The 10303-nt window shown below is 38.2% G+C and overlaps 1 protein-coding gene across 2 annotated transcripts; it reads left to right on the top strand.

Annotated features, from left to right (window-relative positions):
• Positions 1 to 2252: 2252 nt before the first annotated feature.
• Positions 2253 to 8438, top strand: smim14 (small integral membrane protein 14). Of its 2 annotated transcripts, none has more exons than XM_086083560.1 (5): positions 2253 to 2377; positions 4023 to 4117; positions 6292 to 6340; positions 6424 to 6581; positions 7770 to 8438. In XM_086083560.1, exons 2-5 carry the CDS (start codon positions 4043 to 4045, stop codon positions 7806 to 7808), a joined length of 321 nt encoding a protein of 106 aa, XP_085939686.1. In that variant the 5' UTR covers positions 2253 to 2377; positions 4023 to 4042; the 3' UTR covers positions 7809 to 8438. The 2 variants fall into 2 exon arrangements, with proteins under 2 accessions (XP_085939686.1, XP_085939688.1); XM_086083562.1 differs by having other exon boundaries at positions 2294 to 2427.
• The last annotated feature ends 1865 nt before the right edge of the window (positions 8439 to 10303 follow it).

The following is a 10303-nucleotide window of genomic DNA, read 5'->3' as shown; positions in this document are numbered from 1 at the left end:
CCAATGTGACTCTTTGCCTTTTCCTCAATATTCCATTTACAGTGGTACCATGACTTACGAGAGATGCTACTTTTGAGGTTTTCAAGATAAAAGCCATTGCTTTGCTGATTTTTCCCAGACTTGCGAGCAACAAATTTGAGCGTTGGATGGCGAGAGAAGCAGTTTTGCAGTTCAGGAAAGCTTTGAGCTGTTTCTCGCCATTCAGTTTTCTCGCAAGTGAAACATAAAATGAATAAAAAATACTTTTAACAACCACATCCTTTTGAACGTCTGTTAGCTTAATGCTATCACACAATGCAGAATGCCATAGACGAGCTAACAAATTGCCTCTGCAGTGGTTTTGCAACACTTTAAGCAATAGAGATTTTAACAAACTGCAACCTGCACACACAAATTAATAATAGTCAGAGGGGATATACTTTATCCATAATGAAAAATGAATATTACGACTGATTTTGTTTAGTTTACAACTCTTTGTATTATACTGCCCCTAGTGGCCAAAGCATGCATACCATGAAGAGCACAATCTGGGGCTGAACGTAATAAGTGCATTTCCATTTATTTCAATGGAGAAAGACGATTTGAGTTAAGTGTTTTGAGTTATAATCGTAAGTCAAGGCACCATTGTCCTGGACATTATCCACTCCCAATGACTAGCTCAAACACATGCACTTTGTAAATACTAATGAACAGCTTTAAGTATCAGTACAGGACACTGCATGAAACAATAGATTTTTCTGAATTTATGTTTAAGGTAACTATCTTTATGTCTTAGGTGCTTAGGCTTGGACTTGTCTTTGTTACAAGGCCCATCTTTTTTCTAATGGACCAAATGAAATGACCAATATGTAGTCTGACCTGCTCAACCAAGCCTGGCCAGGAACTCTGAAAGAAACCTACCTTTTCACAGTTTCATTTGCATTGAATTATTTTGTTTGTCAGCCTTCACCCTGGAGTGCATAAATGGTATATACTACCTTGAAATTATTTTTCAGTCTTCTTTGTCCTGTTTTATAATTAAATCGTTTGTACCTTTCTTGTCAATTATTTGCTCAGGCACTTTTCTAAACCACTGCATATATGGAAAATGTTAGCATAGTGCGCATACACCGTCACCATGATACTTATAACACCCCAAAGTTTGAAGGCAAACCTCACACTAAACTTTTCTGCAGACAACCTGGAGGTATTTAGCCACATTTTAAACAGCGGTTAGTTGTAGTATAACGTTTTAAAGACAATTCCAGTGATAAAAGTATCATTTTCCTGTGGTTTTGAATCTTTAAAACTGGTGAAAATTAACTAATTATCTGCCATTGACGGCTATAGACGTAAAAATAATAATTTTAACTATTTCTATTAGTTAAATTTTTTCCCCCCTTTTGTTAAGAGTGTGAAAACCTAGAATTTTTTTTATTGTACATTTAGAACAAATATAAATTTGTGATTAATCGTGACTTAACTAGTGAAGTCATGCCATTAATAAAAAAAAAAAATGTTATCGCCTGACACCCCTAATTTTTAATAATCTTTTTTAAATCGCGTCAGGCGATTAAGATTTTCAATTGTAATTATTTACATGACTTCAATAATTAACTCAAACAAATTTTATGTGTTCTAAATGTATAATATAAAAAACTTTGCCGCAATAACATTTCTTTCCATCCTCAACTCAACTCAACTTTACTTATATAGTGCTTGGTTTCACCACAGCCGCAGTTGTATCAAAGCCATCTGTATCAAAGCATCAGCGTTTCCGGTGAGCACGTCTCTTAAATGCTTTGTTCTTGGTCATGTTTTAAATGTTTGTTTATTTATTTATTGACTGCACCAGATGATGTGTACTAGTTAGTGTTGCTACGTGATAGTCATGTTAACAATAGGCGTTTTAAATCAGTTAAGGTCCAGGTACCAAATGTACGTCCACTAGTTGTTGAATATGGAAGCATGCATGAGATTTTGTTCATTGGTTGTGAGCTGTGTGGCAGCATTCATTCATAAATATATGACATGTTTATTTGTTTGATTTTGTTACATCGTGCAAAAAGGTTACATATTAATTGGATATTAAAAAACGTTCTTCATCTGATGTTATCAACTGTTGATAGGATTACAGTACTTTTGTTTGGCTGGTGCCTGTTTATTTTCTATTCGCTACACTCGTGCTCCACTGTGATTGGACGGCAGTCCTTATTTGCAAGGCCAATTGACCAATGAGATGCTTTTGTTTGCAACCCCCTCCTCCTGTCGCCCCTCTCCCCCACCCCGGTTCCCGGATGTATGTCGTAAAGAATGGCAACTTTGCTCACGTGCAGCAAACACAAACGTTGCGGTGATGTGATACATCAAACCAGCTGTTCTGTGTGAGAAGACATCGGTAAGCTCCTCGCTACACTCAAATGTGAATTCTGGTCTGCAAAACCCAAAGTAAGTTTTTGTTCGTCAGTTTCTAGTCCCGTTATTGTTATTAAAGTTCCGTAAACCTCATTTTGTTTGGATTTTCCCAGCTGTTGTTTAGTTAGGCTAGCGAGACGCTAGTTAATTGGAAAATTATGTTAAGTGTTGAATTTAATAATTGTTTATGCTAAAATTACCTTGAATTTCAGCGGTACCGAGCATGACTTTTCCCTGTTGTTTCCACACGAACTGACCGTCGTCTCTCTCAAATGTACCGTTATGACACGTTAAAGGAGTACTTGACTCATTGAGCCATTTTCAACAGAAAGAAGATATTTTGTCTATAATTGTGATAACTTCATTATGTTTCGTGAACAATTTAATACCTTTTTAAAAAACTTTTTTTGTAACTTATTGAGACAATCAGAACAGTTATATTTAATAACATTTCTTGCATAGTTTTCTGACAATATCTCTTTAAATATTTCACAGGAAAACAGGTCAACCATCTTTGGATATTACACAATTGAAGCTTCAGAGGGGGAAAAAAAGCATTAAAAACTAATTTTGTCACTTGTCATCTGAAGATGACATCAGCTGTGCTGTGTGTAAATAGGCAATGAATGCCAATCATGGCTCACCTGTTTTCTAGGTTTGGTCATCATACTGAGCCGTGATCGGTCGTCACCTATTCACTCAGCACAGGTGATGTCATCTTCATTCGACAGCAACAAAATATTAAATTCTTACTGTTGAAAATGGCTCAATTAGTCAAGTATCCCTTTTAAAAAAAGAACACTCCAAACATCCACTCGCAGGACGTTTCATTAAGTACACGTGCACCTGCTTGAGGAGATTGAACAAAATTTAAATTCCTGGATGACTGGATGGAGAGATGCAGTTCAACCACAAGTTATACAATATAAAAAGACACACACACTTACTTTCTGACAGGTGTCAAGGAATTATGTTGAAAATAAACCAAATGTTTATTCCCAGGTTCCTTGTCATAATTGCATAAAGTTGTACTTAGCTGTATTCAGCACATTGTGCTGGCATCCTTTGTTTTTAAGTTTTTTTGCCGTCTACGCACATGCATTTTGCTGAAGTCTTCAGCATGCAGCTCAAAAAGTGGCATGCCATATTATTATCATTATTATTATTATTATTAGTTTCTCCCTTTTTATGCCCGTAGCAGCCAATGATGCATAGGTATTCTTTTCAGCATCAGATTGTTTGCTAATGAGTGCTGTGCAACCTTGCATGGTCAAGATGGATGGAAAAGTGTATGCCTTGTGGATGGCCACCACGTTCCAGCAAGGCTGCAATGCCTCTTTAAAAAGCAAAACCATTCATTCAATACATATCTCGATACATAGAGCGTGATGCGATTCAAGGACAGTACAACAATACTTAAAATGCCATGAGTCAGTTCTGTTAAAGATGTGGCACTCCTAATCAAGTAATTGTTACACATGCTTATGCTTCCTAACTCCTCCCCCAGTCTTTGTGCGCGTGTATGTGTCTGTGACACAACTACAGTGCACTGCGCTGACAAGCAGGAGTTTTGGGTTTCCACTTGCTTTATGTTTGTCCCGTTTGGAATCTTTCTGCTTTGTTCTCAGGTCACGTCACATTTGAAGACATGGCAGAAGGGGGCTTTGACCCTTGTGAGTGCATCTGCAGCTATGAGAGCGCAATGAGGCGCCTCATCGGCCTGGTAAGTGTTGGACCGTGACATGCCCAATTGGATCGGGATGAAAAGGAGAGTGTTTTCGTTGTATAAAGAAGTGTTTAGTTTCTGCTGTAAGCTAAATTGAATTATCAAAAAAGGATAAACAAATGGGATGGTGCCAAGTCACACTGAGACAACATCCTGGTTCCTGCTCAATGATTACCTTGAGAGCTGCTTTAAGATGTGGACCCCCCCCCCCCGTAGGCTTTTAATAAAGGTATAGTTAGAACATGCAATATTGCTAACTATAATTAACAGTGGGTTGTCAGCTTTCCGGTGACGTCGTCGTCCTGTACTTGTGTAACTTGTATGGCAAGATGCAGCTGGCTTGAAAAAGAAAAGACGCTCCAAGGCTATTTGTGCGGCTTGTCGAAGGGCGTTGTCCAAATAACTACCGTGGAACCTCTTAAAAGGAAATAGTCCATTTAAGAATCAAAATGTTGCCCTCATGAAGACTTAATATTAAACGTTTTAACATTCGTCACAGTTGACCACTGTCATATTTATGCAAAAGTGGGGGGGAAAAACCCAGGAAAATATGAATGATACAGTATGTCTCAAAAGTAAAACCAAAATTCTAAGTTCAGTTCAAACACTATGTAATGCATCAACATGTTTTGAGGCTCTGTTACCAACTGTAGAATAAAATGTTTACTGTTTAATATTTTCTTAGGGTTTTTGTCATGGAAGTCTTGGCAAGGGAAAATAATAAACTGCCCAGTACAATATAACCAATGCCATTTATAACATTTTGTACATGCACAAAGTAATTTTAGCAAGCAGTTTTTCACGTAATGTGCAACCTAAAGACAATAGCTAATGCCAAACGTGGAAAATCGAACTTTCCTTTAGTGTTATGTATATAAAGTGGGTGACCTCTGTATGCTTGTAAGTGATATATAAAAATAAAAAAATGTCTGTGTACACGCTGTGATTGGCTGGCGACCAAAGTAGGGTGGTACCCCTCCTTTTACTCAATGTCAGCTGGGATTGGATGCAATTTATGCGTGACCCTAATTAGGTTAAGTGATATGGTAAGTTGATGGCTCAGCATTAGCTGTACGGGTAATTGTTTGTGATGGCTGTAACCGTTAATGTTTTTACTGGAAGAACTAGAACAGGTATTTGCACCAAAAAAAAAAAATTAGAATATTGAGGGAAAAGTCCATTTACTTTAATATTTTTTTTCCTTAAATGAAACTTGATTTTTATACTATTCTACCTCACATAAAGTAAAATATTTCAAGCTTGTATTTGTTTTCAATTAAGCACTGTAATTCCATGGCAGTTTTGGCTTTGTGGGCAGGTGCCAAATCTTTGTGCTGAAAAATAAAATCATTGTGTCCAAGAAGCTCGTCAGCAGTGGGAAGCATTGAAGTACTCTGAAATTTCCTGCTCGGCAGCTACGTTGACTTGTGGACGTGATAAGACCAATAGACCCACATCAGCAAATGACATTGCTCTAAAAGCCATTGCTAACTGTGCAAACGTCACACTGGACTTTAAGCAGCTTGACTTTTGTGCTTCTCCAGCTTTCCTCCGGACTCTGGGACCTTGAAAACCTGGATTTAAAACTGTGGGCTGGCAGACTAATACTCATTCTCCTCAACCCAGCACAGATGCTTCTGGCGTTGGTTCAGGTTCTTGATGCACTGGTACCAGCCTCAGTAAACCCCTTATGAAGCTCCCCTTTGCAATCCTCTCAAGACTACAGTCATTCTTTTCACTTGTGCAACTTTGCCGGCGGCCACATTTTCCCTTTCCTCCTAACAATCTGTTAATGTACTTTGACACAGCGCTGTATGAGCATCCAGCTTCTTTTGAGATTTTTCTTCCGTATGGAGGGGGTCAGTGATGGGTTTTCTGCAAAACTGTCAAGTCAGTGGTCCTGTTTTGCATTAACTAGCTGACAAGATTGATACTTTGGGAACTTCGTCATGGTATTCAAATTTTGTGAATTGGAACTAATAAATGTTTGAAATATTTGGTGAACTTGTATAACATACAAGCATCATTTTTTTAAAAACAAATTCTTGAAATAAATGGACTTTCCCTTGATATTACAATGTTTTTGTCACATACCTTTTTGTCAAACAGCATCATCACTGCAGTGGTAATCGGTCTTTTCTGTTTTATTCATTCCATCGTTTCACTTCTAGCTCCGAAATTCTCAATCCTACTGCACAGACACGGAGTGCCCTTTGGAATGTGCGTATGACATCTTAATGCAAGCGTATTTCAATGTTGGCACGTAGAATAGCACCAAAGCAGTATTGTGTGTTTGTGTCCAGTGCCTGGGCCGAATGGGGGGTCGCTCATTGGTGGAGAAGCGATGACCCTCCCCGTTATTATGATGGGATGGATGGTACTAGCTGTGATCCTGTTCTTGCTGCGGCCTTCTACCCTCAGAGGTTCCCCCTCCACTGGAAAACCCACCGAACCCCGCAATGTAAGTTTTACTCGTATCCTCATTTAGTTTATCTCTAATTACCATGGAAAGTGGATGGGTGGCGTGTGTAAGAGTCTGTCTTTGAATAGTCTGTTTTACTGAATAAAATGAATTCATGTTGAGGATGAAGCGATGCCATTCATTATACCAGTGTGGATCCAAGGTACATGCATAACATTAGAAGAAATCTCAAATCACACCACCAGAGAAAAATTTCGCAAAAAGTATAAACGGTGCACTGAACTAATGATACCATCGCAATTTACAAACAAATTTACTTGCTTGAGTGAAACCTAGGCTTGTTCAATTGAACACAAATCTATTCTGAATGTCATTTGCCGGTAAACTGTATGTTGCCTTGATGAACAAAAGATACATGATTTGTAGTAAAAAAAAAAAATTAAAGTGCAATTATGGTTGGGAATGACTGCATAGCACAACGCTGTCTGTGCATACGCTTACTTACTATAGAAAGTGAGTACACAAGTGTTAAAATTGTTTTGTTTTTAAGCTAAAAAAATGAGACCACAATTTTTAAATGGTTTCTATAAATAAATAGATTTGAGAGCAAATGCCTTATAACTATAAGAAATAAGTTTGAAGATATTATTGCTTGTCTACTGTAATCACTGATTTTAAAATAGCTACATTTTAAAATCTGAGCTTGGCCTGAGCTGTGCTGAAATAGCCGAAGAATTTAGCCCATCAAAAACATAACGACCTCACCTTAAGAACATTTTCAATGTTTGGAACGGGATCTGCCAGAGCACGGACATAAATCCAATTTAATTAAAGTTTTTATTAACATTCTAATGTGAAACTGACAGAAATTATGAATCAGATTGAATCCAAAGTGTATTGACAATTCCGATTTTACGTCACAAGATCTTATTCTGTGAAAAGATGCTCTCCACTCATTAAAAAAAAAAAACATTAGACCTAGGATCATTGGAATTTGATTTGTGAGGATTATTTTGATTTCAAAATGTAATGAAATGTCATTTGACCACTACTGTATAACAATCTGCCTGATTTGTAAGATAGTCACAGGAAAAAGCAATACAATACACTATTTGTTTTCAGCATGTATCAGAAATGCCCGGATGTTTGGAATTATCCATATTTGAGTATAATACTTAAAGAACAACGCACCTTCACACCCATCCTGACAGTTATTATGTGTTGTAGAGGGGTGGAAGAGAACCACCAGCGCCACCTGTTGACTAGGAGAGGGAAGCCACCTGCCCATGCTCAACTGGAGCTGAACGTCCTCCCAAAGTGTGTGTTGCACAGATAACACCTGCTCCATGTCAGCATTCATTAAAAGATACTTCTCCTATTTTTTACTGTTCTAATTCCAGTGTGTTTTGGAATACAATTGCTGGCATTGGGTCAACACCTATGTAAAAAATTTAGTAAATGTCATATTTTTTCACAGTCTATACTATAGGTCAATCCATACGTGTGCGTGCTGTTTTTTATTGACAAATCTAAAGAGTTGAAAATGATAAATTGTCTTTGACAATGCAGTGTTAATGGCTGAACAAACATGGTTTTTTTTTGGGTCTCCTGAAAAATTTATTTTGGGAGGTACAAGGATTTCACTCTTTATGACGTCCCTCACTTCGTTGAACCCAAACTGAAGCTCTTGTTTTTCAAGGTCAGGCTGTCAGAATGTTCGAAAATGAAAACATTTTGGTATGATATATTGTATTGCATATATAATTTATGTACACACACACGCACACACTATATGAATACACTATGAATGTATGTATACTATGATATAGCCTTGTGTAATGATCAGTTTTTGAAGATATGTTTAACTTAGTGAAATAAAGCACATACTGTATGCTACTTAGTTATTAGCAAAGGGTGAATGTGAATGCTCCCAAGTGTTGGGGTGGGGGGCGCTCCTGCTCCTGGGTTTGCTCTCCGGCCGGTGGCCCTGGCGGGGCCCGGGGGTCGTCCTTTGGCGCTGCCGCGGCCTGGGGGGCCCTGAGGTGTTGCGCTTGCTCTGTCCTGGCAGGGGTCGACGGCTCCCCTCTTTGGTGGAGATTTTCATGCATGCCAGATCCACCACACCAGCATCTATCGAAACTCAGACACAATCTGCTTTCTCCTCAGGTCATTGAATCGGTGGAGGCTGGTGTCTGTGGATCTCACTCTGCTTCGTTTGTCCCTCCTTCCTTTCCTCAGTCTCTCCTTTGGTCTCTTGAGGTCTCCCTGATTTTTTGGATTTGTTGGAATTTAGATGTTTCTGGGGTTGGTGAAGAACTCTGGTTGGTGGCCCGGTGGGTGGTGTCTGGTCGGTGCTGGATTTCAACCTCCTTTGTTTTCTTTGGTCCTTCCTCGGGTCTCCTGACGGCGGTGTTCGATTTAGGTGAACGGTATGGGATTTTTTTTTTAATAGGTTTTTGGTGAACTAACGAATACACGCACACACACACACACATACACATTCTCACCCACATACAAAAAAAAAAAGCAATGATGATGACATTACCGAATGTACAATACTGAGCTATTTTAGAAAAAATAAATAAAATTTAAAAAAGCAAAGGGTGAATGTATCAGATAAGATACTCCTATTGAATATACACGATTGTTGCTCATACACAGCATTCATCTTTTGGTCTGCAACCTAGTTTTAAGAGGGAAATGTGTTTTGTGTAATCACCATAATTATACAGTGGATAATCTTACATAATTTTAATTAAAAATGTTTCACATATTTCATAATTAAATGTACCCTCGTTTGGACAAAATGCCTCACAGGCCATATGCTAATTTCACTTAATTTCTTAGTAATATTATTTTGCAGTCTGAGACAAGTCATGAGTGAGTCTTGTTAAAAAGGTTACTCAAGAAAAAGTACCTGTAAGCCTGGACTGTCATCATGTGATGACTTATTATCTTGTAATTTTATTTAACATTAAAGGTATGTTCCGCTTCAATTTTGTTTAGTTTTTTAAACATCTCAATGAAGAATCTCCAGTGTTGACTATATTGCTACAATCAATGCTTTTGTCTCAAATTGTAACCATTTTAACAATGGCAAAACACAGGATGTCTACAAAAACACTCATTTTAAACAGACACGCAAGTGTGGTTACTGGTTATGCTTCAAACATCAATGCAATAGTCCATTTCTGTCCTCTTAGCTTTAGATCAGCAGCGATCATGGGGAGGCCTACTGCTTCAGAGTTAACATTTTTGCGTTAACAGGGTTGCAGTAAGTGTGGGTACATACGCCTTGATCTTGCAGACATCACAACTATAAGCGCCAGCATTTGCAGAACACATGATTGCCTTGTGCAGCATGGCCCAGCAGGCTCTGTGAAATCGCCTCACATTCAAGTGCGTGGCAGTGCACCTTAGGTTGCTGAAATAGAAAGTCACCATTCACCATACTCATGACCATGAGGAGGATATTGTGGAAGCAAAGCATCAAATTGATTTGTATCTCCAGGTAACTGAACAGTTAGTCCTCAAAAGGAAAGGCCGTGGGTGTTGAAGGCCTTCAGACCATACTTCTGTTTTTAGCCATATGCACTGTATGTAATATACATTTTTTTTAATTTATCTGCTGTCAAAATGCCTTGTGCACAACACTGAACCCTAAATTGCTTCCAAGTTGCTATTGTGAATGATAAACTGTTCACAATTGCCCATTGTTAAAGGATTTATTTTTAAATGATAACTCCGGCAACATTTCCATG

This window comes from Leptonotus elevatus, chromosome 8 (assembly GCF_054856555.1).
Source record: "Leptonotus elevatus isolate MCC_2025b chromosome 8, RoL_Lele_1.0, whole genome shotgun sequence".
NCBI classification, from domain to species: domain Eukaryota; kingdom Metazoa; phylum Chordata; class Actinopteri; order Syngnathiformes; family Syngnathidae; genus Leptonotus; species Leptonotus elevatus.
The sequence above is the reverse complement of the archived record's forward strand: the minus strand, read 5'-3'. Positions and strand labels throughout refer to the sequence as shown.

Bases quoted from the DNA above. Each gene is read 5' to 3' on its own strand.
- smim14 (XM_086083560.1), top strand. From the start codon at position 4,043: ATGGCAGAAGGGGGCTTTGACCCTTGTGAGTGCATCTGCAGCTATGAG. The intron at 4,118-6,291 runs GTAAGTGTTGGA...TTTCACTTCTAG, and splicing joins TGAGGCGCCTCATCGGCCTG to CTCCGAAATTCTCAATCCTA. The intron at 6,582-7,769 runs GTAAGTTTTACT...TATGTGTTGTAG, and splicing joins AACCCACCGAACCCCGCAAT to AGGGGTGGAAGAGAACCACC.